Source organism: Lactuca serriola, chromosome 2 (assembly GCF_051521515.1).
Source record: "Lactuca serriola cultivar US96UC23 chromosome 2, Lser_US96UC23_V15, whole genome shotgun sequence".
Lineage (NCBI taxonomy): Eukaryota > Viridiplantae > Streptophyta > Magnoliopsida > Asterales > Asteraceae > Lactuca > Lactuca serriola.
Genome location: NC_136409.1, coordinates 178752628 through 178777086, shown reverse-complemented (window position 1 = coordinate 178777086; position 24459 = coordinate 178752628). Strand labels below are relative to the sequence as shown.

At 33.7% G+C, this 24459-nt stretch overlaps 2 protein-coding genes across 5 annotated transcripts; one reads left to right on the top strand and one right to left on the bottom strand.

The window, feature by feature from the left end:
• Positions 1-1567: 1567 nt before the first annotated feature.
• Positions 1568-10574, top strand: LOC145087522 (1-acyl-sn-glycerol-3-phosphate acyltransferase BAT2, chloroplastic-like). 4 transcript variants are annotated; one of them, XM_079025487.1, is made up of 10 exons: positions 1568-1862; positions 2119-2245; positions 2347-2904; positions 3024-3062; positions 8872-8921; positions 9025-9076; positions 9152-9358; positions 9458-9864; positions 9961-10062; positions 10137-10574. In XM_079025487.1, the coding sequence occupies exons 5-10, from the start codon at positions 8892-8894 to the stop codon at positions 10350-10352; spliced, it is 1014 nt and encodes a 337-aa protein (XP_078881613.1). In that variant the 5' UTR covers positions 1568-1862; positions 2119-2245; positions 2347-2904; positions 3024-3062; positions 8872-8891; the 3' UTR covers positions 10353-10574. The 4 variants fall into 4 exon arrangements, with proteins under 4 accessions (XP_078881613.1, XP_078881614.1, XP_078881616.1 ...); XM_079025488.1 differs by having other exon boundaries at positions 2119-2346; positions 2752-2904; XM_079025490.1 differs by lacking the exons at positions 1568-1862; positions 2119-2245; positions 2347-2904; positions 3024-3062 and adding an exon at positions 8335-8467.
• A 1743-nt stretch (positions 10575-12317) lies between these two features.
• On the bottom strand, positions 12318-16219 carry LOC145087521 (filament-like plant protein 7). Its single transcript, XM_079025485.1, has 8 exons — positions 16071-16219; positions 15920-15985; positions 15503-15605; positions 14866-15010; positions 14654-14726; positions 13165-14557; positions 13000-13066; positions 12318-12926 (listed from the first exon to the last, which is right to left on the bottom strand). The coding sequence occupies exons 4-8, from the start codon at positions 14953-14955 to the stop codon at positions 12501-12503; spliced, it is 2049 nt and encodes a 682-aa protein (XP_078881611.1). The 5' UTR covers positions 14956-15010; positions 15503-15605; positions 15920-15985; positions 16071-16219; the 3' UTR covers positions 12318-12500.
• Between the last annotated feature and the right edge of the window lie 8240 nt (positions 16220-24459).

Here is a 24459-nt window from a genome sequence, read left to right as displayed (position 1 = left end):
GAGTAGTTGGTTGAGGATTGAAACCAAGTTGAGAGGCAAGTTGATTAAGAGCTTTGCATGGATCTTGTGATAAAGACTCAGTTGAGTTAGGCGTTCTAGTAGTAGTTGCGGTAAAGGCCTGTAGTGGTGGGACAATAGGAAGAGATTTTTTCAACATGTAATCATGATCTGGAAGAAGAACATGTAACTCCGTGAAGGCAGTTTTCCACTATCGAGCAAGAATGGTTAATTTCAACCCATTGTAACCATCGCGAAGACCAGCAGTCACCAACGTGACAAAATCTTTTTCTTTGACGGATTCACCGATATTAGCCAAGGCATCATCATAATCTTTCACCCGATTAAGATAGGCAGAAGATGTTTCATCTCCATGCATATGTATTTTCAGCAGTAAAGTCTTGAGGGTAAATTTTGTAGAAGTCGTGTGTGGAGTATAAGCATGTTCTAGAGAGAGACATACATCATGAGAAGTAGTAGTGCCTTGAACATGAGGAAAAACAACTTCTGATATTGTAGAGATGATCAATATTATGACATGAGCATCATTAGCAACCCATGTCACATAGTTAAGGTTTGGTTGACGTGGCCTGGGAGGATCTTTGTCTGATGAGATCGCTTGTTCAATAGTATGCGATGGACAAGGAACAATACCATCAACATAGTCGGTCTAATTGTTTGTAACAAGAAAAGGATGGATAATTGTTTTCCAAAAGCCATAATTTGTTCGGATCAAAGTAAAACCAAACTTGTATGATTTATGAGAGATCTTCTCAGTTTTTGTGAAAGCAATGATGAGGGCCATTGTGTAGCCAGAAGAAGGTGATTAGCAGAGAAGAAGGTTTACCAGGAAACATTAGGGTTGTCGCACCTAGGATTGTTGATGATCAGAGGACATGGCTCGGATATATATATATATATATATATATATATATATATATATATATATATATAGGTTACATAATTAGACTTTGTATCCTCCTAATAATATACTATACACTGTCTAATATGACATACATAGCTTAGAGCTTCACATGATGTAAACTACATTCACTACAAATAAATCCACATTTAGTGGTACAAAGCTTTACGTCTTGTTCCCGAGTTTTTTTTGTAAATTCATTAAAGGAAAAGGAAGGAAAATTTTGACGGAAAGAAAGGGAGATGAAGGAAAATATTCATTATTCCGTGTTCCCGAGTTCGAAGGAAATGAAATGAAAATTTTAAGTTTTTGTGTTCCCGAGTTAGAAGGAAAGAAAAATAAAACCTAAAATTTTTCTTCCCAAATCCGCCCAATTTGGGAGGAAAATTTGGACGGAAAATATGACTCCAAAATCCTTCCCCTCCCCTCACTTTTCTTTCATTAATGAAACTCGGGAACACGATTTTTCTTCCACACCCCTCACTTTCCCTCCATTTCCTCCCATTTCTCTCCTTAAGTAGAACTCGGGAACAAGGCGTTAGTGACATATTTTGTTTTGTGCCACTATATTATATTGTTAGTGGCACCGTATATTTGTGTGTTGTATCATATTGGAAAATTCTAGTATTCATGTCCCGCTCCTAATTCCCTCCATGGTTAAAAGGCAGACCGCCATTTTTTTTTGGTGAAATCAAATTGGCTCAAAAGGAACAGAACAGAGAACTCTTCTTTTCATCCTCACCGCCACTTCTCCAACCCTCTCTCCTTCTCTCCTCAACCCGATGATCACTGGAGCACCACTGTCAAACCTTTTCACCAACATTCCTTAAACACCAAATTTTTCTTATATGAATCAACCGTATATAAACCTCTAACCAAATACCAAGGCTTTATCTTCTAACAAATCAGATTTGATGTATGATATATTTCGGAGGTCAATCAGGTACGTATGACACATTAGATCGGATATATGGTATATCAAATATGTGTTTATGACATGTTGGAGCAAATTTATAGGGTTTCTGTTATTCCGCCATGAAGAACACGAACCGTAATAAGGGATACATTCTTAAATTGTTTCACTCTCCTTCAACCACTCGACCATTTCCTCTCTAGATTCTCATTAGCAGGGTCTCAAATGATTTATATTTGTGATTGTAGCTTACTAATTCCCTTTTTTTTATTTTTTATCTTTCCAGGTGATAACGTACACAATCATTACAGCATCCTCGGAAGCAGTACTGTATATGTGGCTATTGAATTTAAGGATATGGGCGATGAAGGTCCATCAACTCTATTCTGATAAAAATAAAGTGCACTAACGAGGTTAAAATTCTTTAAAGCCGTTAAACTGAAAAAAAAAACACTCTTCCCTTACCTTTTTCTTCATTTGTAAAGAGAATAAGATTGGACTGGAACTTTTACAGGTGCGTCTCAAATCCAATTTCCCATTAATTCTTTTTATTAGAAATTGTAACTAATTTGGAAGGATGGCGGTGGTATCGGGAATAGGGATGTGTTCTACATGATCTGTATTTTTTTTAGTAGGGGTTTCTTCTTTGCTTTTGATATGTTTTTTGTGGGATGATGGAACATGGCACACCAGGTGTTCGACATATTGTCCATGAGGTTCTTTTGGCGCATTAGACATCCAATTTCATTTTCTTCTCTTTCTATACAGGAGATTCAACCAAGTCTTTGATTGTTTAAGATTTTTAAGTTTATGTTCTTTTATATATGTAGTATCAAACTAAACTGTAGATACACATACCCCCACCTGATGGAAATATGTTGACTAACGTCTTAGATTGGATTAACATATAATTTTTCAGGATGTATGTATGTTGCTTGTTCTAGTGTTGTGACCAATAGTTAATTCATAGATGCAATATGACGAAGATGACAATGAAAAAGATTATGATCTAAGAGGGAAAGCTTGGGAGCTTGTTGATCCCAAAAGTACCCAAACATCAGTCTCAGTTTAGGTGATTGTAAAACTTTTCATTCTAAAAAATAGAGTCCACACATGACAGAAATGTACTTTGTTAATTCTAAATACAAACATAGAATTTACATTATGAAATTAATTTGGTTGTTATTGCAGTGTGGATGAAGTACCAGTATTGACAAGCATGGCAATCAGGTAATAAATTGTAAGCAATTAAATATTATTGTGGTTTGAAATTGATATATGATTATCATAGTTTTTCGTAATAAGAACAATATCAATTTTATTTATAAAGACAAAAATAAAAACAAGAAATAGATAGGAAATGATTGAACTTTTATTTTGTAAAGACATCATGCATAATTCTTAGAGCATTACTGGTTAGCTTATCAAAGGCCTTATGTTTTGTACATTAGCTTTTCTAAAAATAATTTTTTAAAATTAAATAATTGATGTCCATGTATATAAAATATTTTATAAATCTTTTTCTTACATTTCAATGGAGTTAAATACTTGGGGTAGAGTATCTTTGTCCTCCTCACGTTTGAGTAACTTGGCATGGTTTTAAATAGTTGATGTTCATCTAAATAAAATGTTTTATATATTAAGAAACCTATTGTTCTGTGTTTTGATTTGACTGTTAAACCTCACTAAATTTGTCTAGACATTATATTATTACTAATATTCAATCAAATTAAATATATTCCAATAGTCGTTGATTACTTTTATCCATTATTTTAATCATATATAAAACTTATAAATTGGATTTTTATGTTTTATCAATTTTCAAATATTGAAGTGTTTTTTTTGCTGATTTTGTATTCTTGATTTGATTTGACTTTTGTGATTTCGTACATGTTTATAGAGTTTTCCCTTTTAAACATGCTACACAACACAGTGCAACTCGCGAAGCGTAGGTATTTAGACATTACTATTAACTTGAACTTGATTTTGTAAAATCTCAAATTTGGTTATTAAGGAACCTAAAGTCTTAAACTATTATTTTGATGGAAGATATGAGGGAAGATATGAGGCAATGTTAACCATCCGAACTCTTTGCGTAGAAGAAAAACTTAAGACGAACAATTATACAAAGTTTGAGGTTGATAGTTCTTCTTTCCCAACAAGTATTTAGTTTAGTAGGATTATGTTTTGAGTACTAGCACTAACATGTATACTTCTTACACATCTTTGAAGATATTTATATTTTAAATATTAAGAATATTGTTGACAGATAAGTTTGAATTGAAGTAATGATATTGTATTTTTTGTTTATTACTTTAATTATCTTATTATTATTTTATATTCTTTTTAAAATATAAAAAAAAATCAGACCTAGTTTAATAGTGTGTTATATTTATTAAAAAGTGCCACTAAAAGTATTAGAATAATATTTATTTTAATAGTTAAATAGTGATATAAAAATAGTGTCACTAAAACTTGCAAATGTTATAGTGGCATAGTAGAAAAGTGCCACTAAAAGCTAATAAGGTTGCAGCGACACAACCAAAAAGTGTCACCAAAGGCCTTTAGTGGCACTTTTTTTTTTGTGCCGCTGATTGCCGTGGGGGCTTTTAGTGACACTTTTTCGGTTTTTAGTGGCACTTTTTATGTGCCACTAAATATCATTTTATTTGTAATGATTACTTAGGTACGTGTGAATGCAACCACTTTATGAACTATACTCGTATTTTGAGAAAGGTGCAATAGAATGTAAATGTTAGGGACCAAACATATAATTCGTTTTCTTTTTAATTTACTATCAATTTTGTTGAAAAAATTGTAACACGATAACAAATACAACACATAATTGTCTTTCGATGTAACATCCTAAAATTCTAGGCTAAATTTTTCATTTTAGAGCAATATAACATCTTTTTTTAATAAAGTTACATTCATGACAAATCATTTGTTCATAAACCATTATTCAGAAATCAGAGTTCTAACAAAGACAATGCGTAATCTCGGATCATAAAACTGATGATGTGTTTGTACAGTCACGCTTACCGCCTGATAAGTACTTGCAAATAGTTAATCTACAATTGTAAGCACAAAGCTTAGTGAGTTCCCCAAAATATCGCATACAACACAACATAATAATCAACTATGAGTTATCAACAATCCTGGGGACTATCAGCGATCCCGATGGGCTAACAACACAGTTTGTGGATTAACAGCACACCACACAGGTTATAAGCAATCCTACGGACTCTCAACAGTCCCATAGACTCATAACAGTCTAGGAGTTATCTGCAATTCAATTCACATATAATAAAAATCAACAAAATAAAACCCAATTGGTCAACATGCATATCTTACCACACAGACAAGTATAGTGAGAAGACTCACCTCATGAATAACATCTAAACACCACATCTCTCACACACTGGGTAGACATGAACAATGAGACACCTAGCAACAATAAATAATTACCCTCTCACTCTACACCCTAAAGCCCTATTTTGTCTAAAAGCCAACCATGGTCAAAAGTCAACAACCAACAATATTGACAGTTGGTCCTCACGTCGTGATCATCCCTTGGACACGTCGTGATAATGCACCATGACGTGAACCCTCCTTGGTCATGTCATGACTAGTACAGGACAAGATAGTCGTGGGATCCTCCATCGCCACATCGTGGTACTCTCCAGGTCACGACATGAACATAATATGAAGCAAAATCCAAATGGTTTGAGTACTTAATCCATTAAGTCTTCAACTCCCACTTTCCGGAAGGCTTTCCCTAACCCAAAGGACCATAAATATCATAACTTTTTAGTCATGCATGTCCAATGCATGACTTGAACACTAACTAGGTAAAAATAAATGAAAATGAGGCCAAAACCCATGCTTGGAGTCCAAACCACCACCAAACCTCAGATATGAGACATATGATAAATAAAATGCCTCGATGATCCATAAAGTTGTCAACTTTATGGAACCCATGCATGCTATCCAACCCAAACATGAAGAAAAGTTCAATAAACTTAGATCTAGCATGCATAAGAGAGAAAGGAAAAAAGCTTTAGGACTCACCAAGGTCTAGAAACAATACAAGCTGGTGAAGAAAGACTTGATTGTTGAACGAATGCACCAAAGGGACCATCTTCTTCAACTAAGAGCACTAAAACCACTCAAAATGAGCAAAAACCACTAAAATGAACTAGGGTTAGGGTTTCTGAGGTTTAAGGAAGATGGAGGCTGAGAAATGAAACCTAAATATGTGTTTATGGGTGCTTAAATACGAAACAAACCCTAAAAGATAATGGGCTTGGGCTGCAGCCCTATTAATGTCGTGACCAACTATGTGTCACGTCATGATTGCTCGGCTTGTCATGTCCTGACACTCGGTTTTCCCCAAAAACCAAGTTTTGACTCCTTAATGCAATAAACATATAATTATTCCCAATCTATGAAGTCAATCTCATAGTCTCAACTTACCAAAAATAGCTACAATTGGCATTTGTGAAGTTAGTTGAAAGAACACTCGACACTCCATTCTACGAACCTATATGAATGTGTCACACTCATTTGTTCAAAGATAGATTCTACGGAGCCACCCTTAGGACCAGGGGTTGCAAAGTCCATTGTGTGTTTCCTTTCTAAAATGGTCTTAATACGATTAGAAATTAGTTGATATCATCTTTAAAGCTAATCATTAGAGAAAAAAATCTAAACTAATAATCATTTTGAGATTTAAAGCATAAAAATTGATTTTCTAAAATGATATCTATAATATATGATGTGATGATGTTAATCATTATAATGTTAATTAATGATTAAATAAGTTTAGAATATATCTTAATCATTAAAATACATTAAACATTCTAAACTTAATTAACATCCTTGTATCGTAATTAACATCAAAGAGATCATTTAAAAAAACTCTATTTTTATTCAGTAAAACCCAAAATGACGGGTAGCTTTGATTTTCTCCCATTTTTAGCATTAAGGATGATATCAACTAACTTCTAGTCATAGTAATACCATTTTAACATTATTGAAATGATAATTAACTACTTATGTGAAGTTTTAGTCAAAATCTAGCTTAATTCCACTTTAAAGTTTGATAAATCGTTATTTGTTTCGTTTAAGGAACTAGTAATCATATTGAGTTTAAAAACTTCAAAGCATGATTCCAATTCATGATTAATTGCTAAATCAATAACATAACCCAAATCCTAATGAATCTAATCATCAATTTTATCATTTCAAATGTTTTAAATCTGCATTGAAACCTCAAAATTCCTTTAAAATTGAGAAATCCACTTTGGACTTGATTGAAAGTTCTAATATCATGATTTGAAACCTTGAAACTCTAAAACATGATTACAAGGTTGGTAGGTATGAGTCACTCCTTCAGACCAAATTTATGTCACATCATCATCCACACCTGATAAAGACCGATTCGAGATGGTCAATCACCCAAAATAAGGCTAATTCGAGATGGCTAGTCTCTAAAGACCAAAGACAAAGATACTAGAATTTGGATTAACTTTCTCTACGTTTTGATTGATGCAACATACACTAATTTAAATAACAAAAGAAATGAAAGTGCTAGCTAAAAATTAGGAACATGGAGTAATGGAATTAATGCTATTAACTATCTCCTAGTAATGAGAAAATGCATGAAAAACTATAAAGCAGTAACATGGAATCGTGGGACTCCAAACGTGCATATCCATGTAAAGCTTTAATGATAATGAGAATCTAAAAGGTGTTGCAAGAGTATCGCAAAAAGGCTTTCCCATTTAATGTACAACATCTTTTGATGGACTCGACCATGGAGGCGGCCTTCGGTATGGCTTGAGACACATATCAATACTACATCATTTTAGCTAGAAGATGGCCACCACACTATCACACTAAAATAATTACCATGTCAAACGATCAAATGACTTTTTTGCCGTTGAGATGTGTTGAGCAAGCAACGATGAGCAACATTGCGTTTTAGGAGAGGGAGGGAGGGGGATGTTTCAATTGGCCCCACGTCATTGAGGAGGGTCAAGTCTGTCTCTCAGCGACGTTATTAAACCTATACCAAATAGCCCAATTGATGATTAATTGCTAAATCAAAAATATAGTCGCTAGAACTTATCATCGGTGTCATCACTAAAATGTTTTAAATCCTTAATCAAAACTTCAATTAAAGCTTGAGAATTCCGTTTCTGACTTTTATATATATATATATATATATATATATATATATATATATATATATATATATATATATATATATATATATATATATATATATATATATATATAATCTTTAATATTTTAAATAAAAAATCAATATAATTATTTGGAAAAAAACACCCCATGTAATTTCGATATGATGAGAATTTATAAAATATTTAAGATAAACTAAAATTTAATTAATTAATTGAAGAAAAAAAAAACTAACAAACAAACAAACTTTAGAAAAAGTTGACGGTGCCTTATTTAAAACGTGAATGAACATTGAACAATGTGAATCCCTTCCTTTTAAATCATATCATCCCCTTTCTTCCCTCCAAACCCCAAACTCTCATCCTTCTGGTTGCCTGAATTTTACTGCACTCTCCTCATCGGTCTGTTTCTGTTCCGGCGGATATCACGTAACTTTCTCTTCCGAAGTTCATTTCTGTAAATCTTCAAAACTCTAAATCTCTTTCAATTCGTTGTTTCCTGAAACTTTCGAAAGTTGATACATGAACCCTAATTAGTATAACGAAACACGAAATTTAAATATTGTAATGCATACTGAATATTTAGTTTAATTATTTTGTTGTTAATTGTCCCTAATCATCGTAAATGCTTGAAGAAACTAGAAATTAAACATCATCTTCATTTTGTTATTCTAGGGTTACTTATCGATTGCTAAAAACTTAAAAACCTAATTTTAAACATAGGTTAGTAGACTTATGATAAAATTTAGTAAAAGTTGAATCGCCTATAGAACGCTCTGTTCATAATTAGAAGGGGTTCTGTTCAATGACAGTGTATTTTATCAATTGCCCAGGTTGGAAGAAAACGACATCAATGGTTTTCACATCATCCTATACTAAAATGGTAACCACATTTGTTACATTTCTACAACCTTTACAAAATCTTACTCTCCATAACTTGATACTGACAATTATTTTTAAAAATTTGTTACTATCTGCCATTAAAGGGACTTTTTTGCTCTCCATATAAAGATCTGGTCAGAAAGCACCCTAGACATAGTAAGTGATCTTTCAGTGATGGTTTTATGACATCTTGAAATCATATAACCAGGTTCCTCTTAATATCTTATGCAGATGGTATTCAGAACTGTGTGATCTTTAATACACAAAAATACCCCTCCACATCTCAATCCTTTTTTCACCCACAAAAAAGATTAATTGGCATGTATAATCAAAAATATAAATGGCATATCCAGGATAAAAGATTGAAATCAATAGTTGTTAGATCTGAAATTGCTGGAACTGGTTCACCTGGAGCTTCATATTCATATCAATTGTCAGGTTATAATCATCCCAAATTCTTAATTACTATAAGTAGTTCTATTTCTTTATAAATTTAACATTTTATATCTACCCATTTGTCTTTTTTTTTAAGTGCAGAATTCAATTTTGGCTCAAAACTCAGAGGAATATGCTTTTACAGTGTTACATCTTTCATTGCCATATTTCTGTTTATGGTCATGTTAATAGCACATCCATTTGTGATCTTAAGGGATAAATACCAAAGAAAGTTTCATAATTTTGTTGCTAAAATCTGGGCTTCGATGACAATCGCTCCATTTTTTAGACTAAAAATTCAAGGGTCCGAGAATCTACCCCCACAAAACTCTCCAGCTATTTACGTGTCTAACCACCAAAGTTTTTTGGACATATATACCCTTCTGACTCTAGGAAGAAACTTCAAATTCGTTAGCAAGACTGCAATTTTCCTCTTCCCTGTTGTTGGGTGGGCCATGTACTTGATGGGAACTATTCCTCTTAATCGTATGGACAGAAAAAGTCAACTGGTATTTTATTTGACTTAATCCCATGCATTTTTGTTAAAAATGACTCTGTTTTTAAAGAATTGTGTTTTGTTTTCTTGGATTTTGTTATTATGATAGCAAACACTAAAAAGATGCATGGAACTTGTGAAAAATGGTGGATCTGTTTTCTTTTTTCCAGAGGGGACAAGAAGTAAGAATGGAAGTTTAGGCACATTCAAGGTGAGATCTTCTGATCTTGGTTTGTTACAATGATATGCTGTTGAAATTATTAAAGTTTATTTATTTATTTGCAGAAAGGTGCATTTAGTATTGCTGCAAAAACAGGAGTACCAGTGGTTCCAATTACTCTAATGGGAACAGGTAAAATCATGCCTTCAGGGATGGAGGGAACAGTAAATATGGGAATGGTAAAAGTTGTGATTCATGAGCCTGTTAAAGGAGATGATGCTGATTTACTATGCACTCAGGTTAGAAACATGATTTCAGATGAGCTTATTCGCAATTGTTGAGACTTGAGCATTATCATCATGTATGCAGCAAATTTTGTTAGGTTTAATGGTTGTGATGTTAGGTGACATAAAACATTTTGGATACTTGATTTGCTTGTAAAATTCTCCCTTGAATCTTTTTTTTTTTTTTTAACGTATAGATCTCGTTATACACAAATAATGATGACAAAATCGAATAGGATCTGTTTACATATGGATCTTGGTTCTTGCATTTATTTTTCATCCAAGGAGTTGAAGTTTTGTATTGGTGTTTTAATTGTCTTTTGGGGGGTTTAAGGTATTTATCATATATTTTTTGTTTGATTGTGTAATCCTGTGTACATGGGGAAAAAGAATCATCGAGGTGATTGTTTTTTTGGTGGGTGTAGCCACGCCCACCATATTGGCCTCATGCCCATGAAATGCAAATACTGGTCTAAGGCTATGGGGTGTACTCATATTAACACAAAAAAGAATTGTCACATCAGCATCACTTACCTTAAGATATATAATTAATTTAAAACCACTCTTAAAACTTCATATATATAATTAATTTAAAATGAGAGAGAGAGAGAGAGATGTGGCTATGCATGGTTACTCCGTTCACAACTCATAACTCCACCTCATTATAATATATATTAACATGGGGTCTACTTATGTTATAACATGTCACCTCATCATAATGTATGTATATATAACCTTAGACCATTTCCAATGCATTAAACTTATATGATTTCAATAGATTGACACATACATTCCGTGTATGTATAGCCTTAGACCATTTCCAATGCATTAAACTCATATGATTTCAATAGATTGACAACATACATTCCGTTCACTGTACAATTTTACCTATTAAATTCTACATTTCATTAAACTTCATATAATTATATATGTGTGTGTAAGAGAGGAGAGAGAGTGTAGAGTTTAATGATGATTGAACTTCTCATTCTATTAAGTGTCATGTCACTGACTCATAATTGGAATTTTAGAAATTTTGAGTTTAATGAGATTCAACTCTCCATTAGACTATCTGTGGAGATGGCCTAAGAGGTAATCATTGACCCCAAATGGCAAAAGCAAGATAATCACTCTATGCTTGCCTATAGGCTAGACATTAGTTCGAGTTAAAAAGACAACATTTTAGTTATAAACACTATTTAAAATGAAAAATAACAAATATAGCCATTTGCCTTTTTTTTTTGCTAAAATATTTAGCATTTCCGAAAATAGGGCTCACAAAGGGTCTTTTGCGGACTCAACATGCCCTCTATGGATTTAACATATATTTAAAAGGTCAAATTTCAAATTTTCGTTTTCCAATTTGTAAAAGAACAAGCTTTTTTGCGAACTCACTTTTGGAAAATCGAGTTTGTAAAATCAATCCTAAAGAACGAGTCCACAAAGATTTGAGCAGATACTTTTAGTATCCGCACTCTGCATTTATGGAGAATCACCAAAGTATCCTTATATTTGAAGTAATTTCAAGTTCGCAAAAACTCCTCAATGGACTTGATGATTATTTGTGAATTTTTTTTTTGGAAAGTTGGATAAATTTGTCAGATTATGTATTTAAGATGAATAAAATATTTAATAAAATTATTAGACCATTTTGCACACTTTGTAATTTGAAAAACAATGGACCATTTTTTTATTATAATATCTAATTATTATTTTATTTTATTATTATATAAGCATATTTTTATATTTAACTAACTTCTTCATCATATATATACTTTTATATTTTACTAACTTCAAAATTATTATTTTTACAAATTAATTTAATAGAAAAAAATAGTTAAATTATATAAATTTAACTAACTTCTACATTATAAATATATTTATATATGAATCAACTTACTTATTATATTGTATATTAAACGATTAAAGACATAAAATAGTTGTTGATCTATCAACAAGGTCCTTTTTTTTTGCAATGGTAGCATTAATATCTTATAATCCAAAACTCGGCTAGAAGACAAAACAAAATCAAAAGCAAACCCCATTTCCATTTCTTCTAGTTAAAGTTCATCATATTTACACAAGCACAAGAACAAAGTCCTTCCCTCAACCTCAAACTCACACCATTATTTCCAAATAAAACCAAACAACCAAAAAGCTCACAACCCAACCCATCACTTATCACTTATTACTTATTACTACTACTTACTACTTACTACTAAAGCTTTTTTTCCTCCCAAACAATCTCCTCAAAATCCCACCACCACTTTTCTTCTTGTTTGTCACAATCGACAAAAAGTTCACCAAAGCTTCTTCATCCTTCTCATCTTTCACTCCATCAACACTCACAAACATCCTCGGAGACATCACACTCTTGTTGTTCACACTCAAATTACTATCCAACCCTTTGCTCTTTTGACTCCTCAAAGCTCCCGTTGCATCCTCCGTAATCATTTTATCAAGCAGAGAGATCCGCTGGTTACTGTTTCGTTTTGGCGAAGGCAAGGGCGATACCGTAATTTCACACGTCTCTTCTTCAGGTGAAGCACTTAATGCCTTTAACTGCTTCCCAAGGTTTAGTATCGTTTCTTGACATTCAGCCAACTTCTCAGAAGCTTCCATTATTTCCTTCTCCTGCATTAATCGAGTGTGTCATTATTAAGATAATTAATTCAACCATATCATAATTATATAAATTGCGACTCACACTTGGAAGGGCTTTTTCGTCCTTTTCCTTTTCCAAATCACGTTTTTCTATGTCGTTTCCTGTTATCCTGCAACAATAATACCAATAGGAGGAATTAGACTTGGAACAAAAATCAAGAATTTTTCTTATAATTTTTAAATTTTTAAATAAAAGAATAAAAGCTACCTTTCTTCATTTGGGATTGTATTATTTTCTTGATGATTCTCACTGCATTCTTCAATGGTCTTAATAGGATGCTTATCAACACCACCCACCATTACATTCCAAGAAGCCGCCATTGGCCACCCTGGCAACTGGTCTTTCGGAAAGTCAAACTTATCCGTTTGACCGGTTGTGGGCCCACCTTCCACCTCACTCTCAAAATGCTTCTTGATTTCATCTTTCATACTCGAAACATCTTGAAGTGAAAAACAATGGTTGACTATCCAGTCAAGGGAAAAAGTCAACTCTTTACAAAACTCCTCCATTCCCACTTTCCCATTTAACAACTCGTTACAGTTTTTTAAAAATCCCTCCAAAATATCGCGAATCTCGGATAATTTCCATTGAAATATATGAACAGTGTATGATGACGATGATGTTGATGATGATGATGATGATGATAAAATATCATCTTTTTTACACAATTTAACACCTTCAATAATCTCAATAAGTCTCTGGATCGATTTATTCACACCAGAATTGTTAAATTCTAGGGTTTCGTTTTTTTTCATATCTTCAAGTGCCAATTTTTCCATCTCGACAAAATCATCCATCAAACCGATATCAGAAGCATTAACGGTGTTACAAGATGGGGCCCATGATCCAACCATGCTGACTTTTTCATCACTACCCATGTCAGATGACGTGGCAGGTATGACCGTTTGACTTTTTGACTTTTGGTTGAGAAACTCCTTAAGGAGTCTGTTCTCTTCTTCAAACGAACACAACTGTTCAGTCAAGAACGTGATCTTTGATGCTATAGGAAAAGGGTTTGACTTTCTTCTTGTAAGGTCAACTTCGTTCTGCATCTTTGCCACGTCAGCAGGGCCAGGTAAGCGTTTTTGGAGAAGTGAGCGGAGTCTTTGTGCTTCGGTTTCCAACTGTGCGATCTTTTTGACACTTCCTAGGTATTGCTTATGTGCCACGTCAGATGTTCTTCGGTTAAATTCTCTCTCTTCGTTTCTGATCTCAAGTTCTTTTTCTAAAACTCGGACTTCATAACTTAAAGAAGCATTTTCTCTCTGAGTTGACTCCAGTTGACCAACAACAGCACTTAAATCATAATCTAATTGAGCTCTAACAGAGTGCAGTTCATTAATTAGCTTTTCCTTTGATGAAAGAGAGTAAATTAATTGACTGTTTTCCAATTCTAGATTGGAAACTTTTTTATTTAATTCAGCTATCTTTTTTTCATGTTCATTTGATGTTTTCATTAAATCATCATGTATCTTTTTTTCCTGTTCTTCACGAACAAAACGAAGCTGAAGCATACACTCATTTAATGCTTCTCTTTGTTGCGTAGCTTTCTCTAGTTCTTGTTTTAGTGCTAAAACTTCTGATTCAGCTTTCTCCCATCCTGTATGAAGATATGTATACTTTAATTAAATATATAATTAAACTCATGGAAATAAGATTATAAATAAAGTAGAATTTACAAATTACAAGTCACCACCTTTAACAGCTGAAAGATTTTCATCTTGAAGCTTCAAATTTGTCTGTGGTTCCACTGTATAATTTAATTTTGTCTGCAAATAAACATGGTTGATAGGAAAAGTATCAATAGAATATTAGAATATGAACATGTAAAAGCAAAAATACTTTTGAAGGGCATGGGGTAAAAGGAGAATGAATGAGTAAGAAAAGTATGCTTTTATGTTATGTTACCTCATCTTCACTCCCTACGTTTGCTCTGTCAACTGGAATCATTGTTTTCTCTGTAGATGTTTTCTTCCAAGGCCATGATTTGTGGTCCATCACTTGAGAAATCCCTTTGGTCAAAAGTTCATAAGTAACTTAAATCACATACAATCTGCAACAATCAAGAAAAAGATGCATAAATGAACTTATAATCAAGATTCTAACATGACATATACACATGATAAATAAAGGAAATGAAGGGTGAGGGGAAAAAGTTTCTAAATAAACAGGTGAACCCAGATTCAGATAGCAATGTCTTATCTAATTACCTTCTTTGGTATCTTTCCGTTAATGTAATAAAAGCCCCACATGAACAACAGACTACTTGGTAATTGGTATCTTCCATGAAATTTCATTCAATGAAACAACCTAATTTCCTCTATTAAAACATCCGGAGAATATGATTACAGAACCATTGATTTAATTAACCCAATTTTAGGGACCTAATTTGGTATAAACGAAAGCGTACAAGTAGGGGATAGGGGTTTCTCCTTTTGTAAATCGACATTTCAAGTCAAATCGATCAATAATGGTGAAGATTCTGAGATTTGAAGAGTTTTTTCAGAGCATCGTAGCATAATATAACATCCAAAAATTAACATACCTCACTGTGCATGCATCTCGGAACGCTTTTAAAGCTAAATCATTTGAGATTGAAGCAGATGAGGTGAAATCAGTACATATCACTAGCAGGAGGAGCTTCGATTCTATTGCACAGGCCATTGAAACAAGGCAACAAGCAAAAATTAGGTTTCAACTTACACTCAAAACCTTCAACAGTATATTCTCAAACAGATATGAGTACATGGCTACAAACAAAACAATATATAGTGATAATAATCAAACAAAAGCGACAAAACGCTATGGAACAATTCATGTTCATACCAAACAGAGAAAAACAAAACACAACGGCGACTTAAATCAATTTTTTAAATAAAAAATTAGATTAAAGCCATTAATGAACTACTGAAACAAAACAGAACTATAATAATAGCTGAAAAATACAGTAACAAGTACATACCTGAAAAAGGTAAAGTAGAAGCATTCTTGTCGTCGTCTTGCAAAAAAACGAAGCTGAAACTCAAATCTGAAGCATTTTGTAAGATGAAACAAGTTAAAGAGCAAGTAAAGTGAGCTGATGGTTAAGTAAAATGAAGGAGTTCCGATCTTACTGATGAAGCAGCGTCGAAAGGAGCAAAAACTTTGCAGAAAAATGAAAGCAGATGGCAGAAATGGAGGAAGAAAGGCAACACCTGATTTTCAAGAAAGGAAATGGAGGATTACATGTACGGATATAATATTTATGAAAATGAGACAATTATTTAAAGTAGGTTCGCTATTTTTCATACATTTAATTAAATTGTTATCCTATCCAGTTACAATATCATACAATTATAATTATTTATTGTTGCATAGATTCAAACTCATTGACTAAATTGACCAGATGTTGAATGTCACGATTAAAATAAAAAGAAGTTATCGTAAATATTTGGATACCATTTGTTGATATATGACAATTTTGCATAATTATATATGCCTAGTACCTACACTATATGTTTTTTACTCTTGTAACATTATTTCAATATAATAATATTTTTATTCATTTATTGACCATACTTTTATTAACTTCTACGGGAAAAACTAACATTTTTATTAACGGGCGGATGAATTAAAACAAACTAACAATATGCTAGAGCAAAATACAAGATACAGACAAAAAATCATATAGTACAAGCATAAAAAAGGAACTTACACCAATCAAACCAATTTAGACTACTTATAACAAGATCCGTGTTTAATTCAATTGAAGGCACTCAATTGGATGTCATCCACCAATTTCATAGGAGGATATCTCTTCTTTTTAAACTCCAAATCCTTTTTGGCTCTCGAAATCCACCAAATCAAAGAATATACCAAGGCTAATTTCATCTTTCTCTAGTTCTTCCTTTGTGTAGACATTTGCAAGTCGTTTTGTAACTCCTCTATATCAGAGGGGGGATTCAACGTAAAGCAGCAACATGAAGAAAATCAGTGCCAAACCTATTTTCCAAAAGAGCATCGAAAAAAGATATCCTCGATCTCTTCCTCATCAATGTTGCAAAAATGGCAAACAGTGGTAGGTAAAACAATGACTTGAACCATGAGATTTTTAGCAACAGGGATTCTATTAAGTAGCATCCTCCAAACAAAACAATTTAGTTTATTAGGTATCCAATTGACCTATTTGAAATCTCAAGCGGCAACCTCCGAATTACATTTATCAACTATCAACTTTCTTATAGAATGTATCAAGAACAACCCCGAACTATCAAAACTCCAGCTCCATTTGTTCGGGACTGAAGACAACTTTACATCCGCCAAGACAGAATTCAAAACAACAAGTTTGTTAGCCTCTTTACCTCTCCTCGACAATCTTTTCCACACCCCGTGAAAAACATACAATTCTTCACCTGAAACATGCTCACAAACTTTACACTTCTTTTCCACCTCAAATTTGTATAAATCTAGGAAAATATCTTTAAAAGCTAATGACCCACACCACTTATCTTTCCAGAAATAAGTAAAATTTCTGGCCCCCAATTTCCTATCAAAGAGATCTTCAAGAGAGATGTTTCATTCCATGAAATCCCATTTTATTTGAAAAATGCTAAGCCACATCCCCGGAATACCGCACCTAGCAAATGGCTTTCCATCGATACAAGTAATATTATGTAAAGCTTTTATACAAGAACATCAGAGAGTATTACTTTCAACCTTCAATCCCCACGACCATTTGACAAGAAGAGCAAGATTTAAAGTTCTAAGATATCCAACCCCAAGACCACCTTTACCTTAGGTCGAGTAACCACATCCCAAGCAGCCCAATTAATCTTCTTTTTATTATCAATACCACCCCAAAGAAAATTTCTCCTAATGCTCTCCAAAAGGTCAATGACTTTCTTGGGAGCTTTAAAAAGAGAAAAGTAACAGAGAAGGAGACTACCTAAGACAAAATTAACAAGGGTAAGATGCATCCCAAACGAGAGATTTATCGCTTTCCAAGTAAATAATTTAACGTTAAATTTCTCTACAATTGGGTTCCAATTTCTAGAAAGTTTCATATTGGCACCAATAGGAAGCCCACGGTATGTAAATGGAAAACTAGCAGGCTCACAACTCAAGATGTTAGCAAACCGGGCAACATCGACACTATCAACCCCAACACCAAAACATTGCTTTTCACAAGATTTGCTTTAAGTCCGGAAGCTAGATAAAAACATTTAAGAATTTTTTAAGATTAATGAAGTTGACCTTGGACCATTCCCCTACAAAAGTAACATCATCCACATAGTAGGATGAGATAAAAACGGACCATTATGAGGTAATTAAATACCTTGAAAGATGTTAGCAAACCGGGCAACATCGACACTATCAACCCCAACACCAAAACATTGCTTTTCACAAGCTTTACTTTATGTCCGGAAGGTAGATAAAAACATCTAAGAATTTTTTAAGATTAATGAAGTTGACCTCAGACCATTCCCCCACAAAAGTAACATCATCCGCATACGTAGGATGAGATAAAAACGGACCATTATGAGGTAATGAAATACCTTGAAAGATGTGCCAATCACAAGCTTCTTTCAAAGAGACATCTATCCCCTCCATAGAAATTATAAAGAGAAATGGAGATAGCGGATCGCCTTCCTTCCTCCCCCCCCCCCCCCCCCCCCCCCGACGCTTTATATCAAAACTCCCGGGTTAGTAAGCCATTCACCAAAATGGAAGCTCTACTCAAAGATAGACATCCCTTTATCCACTTTCTCCATTTGTCACCAAACTCCATTTGCTCCATAATCGAATTAAGATACCTCCAATTCAAAAAATAAACACCTTCTCAAAATCAACTTTAAAGATAAGCACCTTCTCCCAAGAAAGAATTTCATTTAAAACTAGCAGACTCTCAAGAATGCTTATCCCCTCAACATAAGTCGATTGTTCTTGGCTAATCATCTTACTAATCACCTTCTTTAGTCTTAAGGTAAGAGTCTTGGAAATAATTTTATACATACAACTGATAAGATTAATCGGACGATAGTCCTTTAATGAAAAAGGGTCATAACTTTTAGGAATGAGCGATATGAAAGAGGCATTGCATCCATTGCTAATCTTTATGGTTGTTTCAAATTCCTTCATGTAATTGAAAATCTCAACTTTGAACATATACCAATACTTCTTCAAGAACTTGAAAGTGAAACCACCAGGCACCATGGCTTTATCGTTGCCACAACTCCAAATAGCCATCTTAATTTCCTCCATAGCAAAGGGACCTTCTAAATCAGCCCTATCTTCACACGGAATCTGTAACGCCCCAAAAATCATGATATAATTTTTTTATTAATAAATCGTTAATACATTTCTTTCCCATGAAATGAAAGGTAACCAAGAGTTAGCAAAAACATCATCAAATCAGAGTAATTCACAGAATGCAGAAACATGTGGTGTGTGCCTTGCAATCATCCCGAGCTCTTTCATTTGAAAACTGGAGTACTTGAAACATAAACTGAAAACCGTAAGCACAAAGCTTAGTGAGTTCCTCAAAATATCCTATAACATACAACCAGAGAATATCATGCAACATAAATGTAATTGCCATGGGCTCCCCCGCATAGTCTTTATTTGGAACGTCATGGGCTCCCCCATGGTCTTTGCCTGGAATGCCATGGACACCCCCATGGTCTGATATCCAACTGCCTCAGGCACCTTCAGAGGTCTTCCATGCAAGTATCACAGAGACAACTAGCATACCACATATCACAAAACAACTATCATACCACATAACACATAATGGGCCGACATTGGTGCCTTCGACCCATGGATATAGTGAGGAGACTCACCTCGCACTACAAAAGCTCACTGAAAGAATCCCTAGCTGTTGCCCTGACGACTTCCCGAACTAGCAATATCAATAATACATCCAATTAACAATTGGGCTCCAATCCATAACCACAGATCCATACCTGGGGTAAAAGGACCATTTTACCCCCAACCTATCCTTGTCCAAGCCGATGACCCAAACTATAATCTGAAAGGCCCAAATGCCCACTAATCAACCAATGGCCCAATTTTCTAAATTGGGCTCAAAATCCTTACATGGCCCTGCCTTAAGGCCCAACCATTCTTTCTAGTCCAAACACTTTGTATCCCGATGGCCCATTAACAACTCAAGCCCAAAATACCAGAACTATTGGATCCATCAAAGCCCACTAATGGCCCAAATTTCCTAATTCGGCCCAAACCCATACAGTCCTTATACTAATCCCATAATTCCCTTAATTATAAGTCAAAAGTCAAAGTCAACGGTTAGAGTTGACCCAACTCGCCGAGTTGACTCAACTCGCCGAGTTGTCCTTCAACTCGTCGAGTTTCTCCATTAAATGCACAGATCGAGAAAACTCGCATCAACTCGCTGAGTTCTCGTAACGAACTCGCCGAGTTGGCCAAGAATCAAAAAGCTTAATGCATTAAGTTATTTCCATCGAATCTAGAAGCTTCCATTCTCATATCTCTTCCTAAATGATGACTATAAGGGTAAAGTTTCCAACTTTACCCTTAAAAACCACTACAATGAACCCAAACCTGAATCCTTGACTTAATAGAGTGAGGCTTAACCCATTAAGCCCTTAAACTCTCAAAACATAGACCCAAAACACAGATCTGGCATCCTAATGTTGGATTATCACGTAAGGTTTCCAACTTTACGACCATGCATGTAAGAAAGGAACCCTAGAGCCCAAAATGGATTAATAAATGACTTAATGCATATATGGGACTTAGGACATAGCAAAGCTTGCAACTTTATGACAAGAGAGGTCATAAAAGGGTCAGATCTAACATAACAACCCCTGAAACCCTTAATATTTGGAGAACCCAACCATACACCCAAAAACCAAGCTAAAACATCCCACAAAGAGATCTAGAAGATAAAAACACAAGGTTTCAACTTTACACCTCAAAAGGACTGCAACAAATGGATATTTTCTGGATCCAAAGCCTTTTTTCCAAACTAAGCACCTTCATTCTTCAAACTCCTTCCAAAGAACACCTTCATTCTTCAAACTTTGATAAATCAATTTCTCTTTTTATTAAGGTTGTCGATCACATAATGTTTGCAATATTAATATATATTCATTTAAATTTTCTTAAAACAATATTTATAACCATATATGAGTATTTAATTTGACCACAGGATGTTGGAAGCCATTTTTTTGTAGCATAATTATGAAGCAACTCTATATATATATATATATATATATATATATATATATATATATATATATATGAGATAAGAGAAATAAAATTCCAGTAAATTTTTAATTTTTATATTTAATATCTTAAACAATGAAATTCTATAAAATGGCGATGTGTTTTTTTACCTGTCATATCTGGAGTTGTTTTTTTACCAAAGTAGTGTATTTTAAAAAAGATACTTACCAAACTGACGTGGTTTTATAAAAATATTTACTATTTAGGTTAAATTTTATACCAAATCAAAATTAGAATGTAAAATAAAAAAAGAAGGGAAAGTGAATTATCAAGGTAATTACCTTTTTGTTTTGTTCACATTTGGGTAACCTTTTTCTACACATCTAGGTAACGAAATTGTTAGAAATGTTCAAATATGACCATTATGAACGGTTTAACTTGCTACACCCGGTCATAATGGTCATATGTGAGCACTTCTTACAAGTTTGTTACCTAGATGTATACAAAAAATAAGAAGTTACTCCCTCGACCATCCCAAAAGAAGTAGAGTGCTTCTATTGCCATGAAAAAGGGCACTGGAAGCGAAATTGCCCCAAATACTTGCAGGATGTCAAGGATGGGAAGGTTAAATCCACACATGTAGGTATTTATACTATTCTATCTAAAAACTCATCACATACTAACTCTTGGGTGCTTGACACAGGTTGTGGATTTCACATTTGTTCTGATGTACATGGCCTAAAAATAAGTGTTGGGTAAAAAATATGGTTTATACTTTACTTTTCTAGAAAAATGTATTTTTGTGTCTTGGACCGTAAACTGCTTGGTGTTTACGGCCGTAAGGTGTTTACGGCCGTAAACCCATTTACGGCCCATGTTCAGTTAGCCCATGTTTCCTAGTGTATATATATATATATATATATATATATATATATATATATATATATATATATATAGGTGTTAGGGTGAGGAGTAGAGATTGATGAACACTAAAGGAGCTTAAGTGTGTGCATTTGAAGGTGTTCTAGAGAAGAGAGAAACTAGAGAGCATTTTGTGTGTGAATCTTTTGCATCTGGAACTTTAATTCTAATAAGTTCATACAGAGATTCATATTCTTCTTCTCTTCTATTTTATCTGACATCATCCGTTTGATTGGGATTCCGCACCATCAAACGGATCTGATTGATACATGGGCAAATTAGGGACTTACAAGAAGTAAGGATGTGGAGCACGGGAAGATAAACCTGATCATGGGGAATAGGAAGGTTTCACTTGTCACCAAGATTAGAGTTTATTATTTATTGCTTAGTAGTGGGTTAGAAATAGATTTGAATAATTGTTGCTACTCGTATGATATGGCGAGAAATATTATTTCCTTTCATGGTTTGTACAAACAAGGTTTCACACTTTCGTTTGATAATGAAATTGGTGCAATAAATGCTTATTATAATGGTATTTTTTTTATTTTAGAGCATTACCTTGTAATGGTGTATATGAAACTGTTGTTGGATTAGTGTCTAAGTCCATAACTATTTTGGTATGTACTTGACCCGATTATGAGCATGGTCCTTTTGGGTTGCCTTCACCATAGCAATATGTAGGATGAATTAAGGAGAGAGAGGTTTAAATATGATTTATTAATATATTATGAGAATAATATATTAAAGGAGAAATCATACTGTTTAATTAGTATTAGTCAAGAATTAATTGATAATTAATTTTGTGGCTAAAAGAGATTAATTAAATTTAGGGGACTGGACTGCAATTATTGGATAATTGAGTTATTGGGCTAAGGAATGCTAAAGGAATAAGGGGTGAACGAAATTATGATGGAAGCCCATCATATTTTCGTCCATAGCCTTATCCAGAAGGTTCCATGGGCTGCTTAGAGTTTAAGTTGTCCATTAGGGTTTTGACTGAAACCCTAGCAGCCCACACAACTATATAAAGGACCCCTTAGGCCCCAAAAACGTGTGGAACTATTTCTCTAGGGTTTCTAGTCGTTTTTGGTAGCCTCTTTTCTTCTCCTCTTCATCCAAGTTGTATATGGTGTTTGTGACTCCATTAGAGGTGCAACACTTGAGGCACTAAGCTTTTAAAGCCAATCCAAGCAAGGAATTGATTGTTATTGCTATATAACAATCAAAGGTAATTCTCTGAACCCTAATTCAGTTTATAATATGTTAGATCTAAGTTTATTAGTCTTGGATTCAAAGCATGTACAATTGAGAAACCTAGATCCAAGCATTAGGGTTTGTATGAGCACATATGATTGTTCTTATGCCTAAAACCCCTCAGTGGTATCAGAGACTGGTTGATTTCAGTTGTATGTGATGCTTAACTATTTTGTTTGCTAAAAATCGAGTTTTTGGCCTCTGCCCGACACAACTCGGCGAGTCAGTATCTGGACTCGGCGAGTCCAGGTCTGACTCGGCGAGTCAGTGCGTCAGGCAGAGGGTATTTCGGGATTTAGCTGCTGTTTTGACTTGGATTTGATGGTTAAATTGTTTTATGAAGTTAAAATCCGAATTTTATCTTAATTAAATGATTATCCTTGCCAAAACAATAGATAATTTCAAATCTTTTAAATATTGGTTGTTTATGTGATAAATATGGATTATTTAAAGTTATTTGGTAATTATCTAATGACTAAAATAAGATTAGGTCAAATATAGATAATTATGAAATTAATTGTTTAATTTGAATTATTTGTTATTTGATCCCTAATGTTTTGAAATGTTTCAAAACTTGCCCTCAAGTTTTGGAATTTAAAAGTTGATTATAAGTTTAATTTTGAAATATTAAATTCTAAAACCCTAGAAATTTGAAAATTTCAAATCACACCCTTATGGTTTTATTAATTAATTAAAGTGTATAATTAAAAGTGATTTAATAAACCCATAAAGTTTTGGTTTGCATTTAAATTAAAAGGTATAATTTACTAAATTAAACCACCTAGTATTTTAAAAGTGTAAAATATACCCTATACTATATATAGCATTAAAAGTCTAATATTATATATATGTATGAGTAAACAGTCAGTCTTACCGTTAGTAGGCCTCATTCACGAAGCTGGTCTATAAGGGGTGTTTAAGGAAATTGCCTATAAAATGGTGATTGAATGGGTATCCACTCTTACCCACTGCACTCTTGACTAGTGGAGGGTCGTTAGCCGAACGGGTAGGATAGGACAGAAACCTTCCATTATAAGTATAATGAAGTACAAAGTAACTAAATGCTTTTTCAAATTCCCAAATCATAGTTACTTTAGGAAAAATGTGAAATTGTATGCTAATCCATAGAATTGCACTTCG

Coding starts and splice junctions, on each gene's coding strand:
- LOC145087522 (XM_079025487.1), top strand. CDS start 8,892: ATGGTTTTCACATCATCCTATACTAAAATG. Junction 9,077..9,151: donor CAGAAAGCACCCTAGACATA/GTAAGTGATCTT, acceptor TATCTTATGCAG/ATGGTATTCAGAACTGTGTG. Junction 9,359..9,457: donor ATATTCATATCAATTGTCAG/GTTATAATCATC, acceptor TTTTAAGTGCAG/AATTCAATTTTGGCTCAAAA.
- LOC145087521 (XM_079025485.1), bottom strand. CDS start 14,955: ATGGACCACAAATCATGGCCTTGGAAGAAAACATCTACAGAGAAAACA. Junction 14,727..14,865: donor ACGTAGGGAGTGAAGATGAG/GTAACATAACAT, acceptor GTTTATTTGCAG/ACAAAATTAAATTATACAGT. Junction 12,927..12,999: donor ACGAAAAAGCCCTTCCAAGT/GTGAGTCGCAAT, acceptor CGATTAATGCAG/GAGAAGGAAATAATGGAAGC.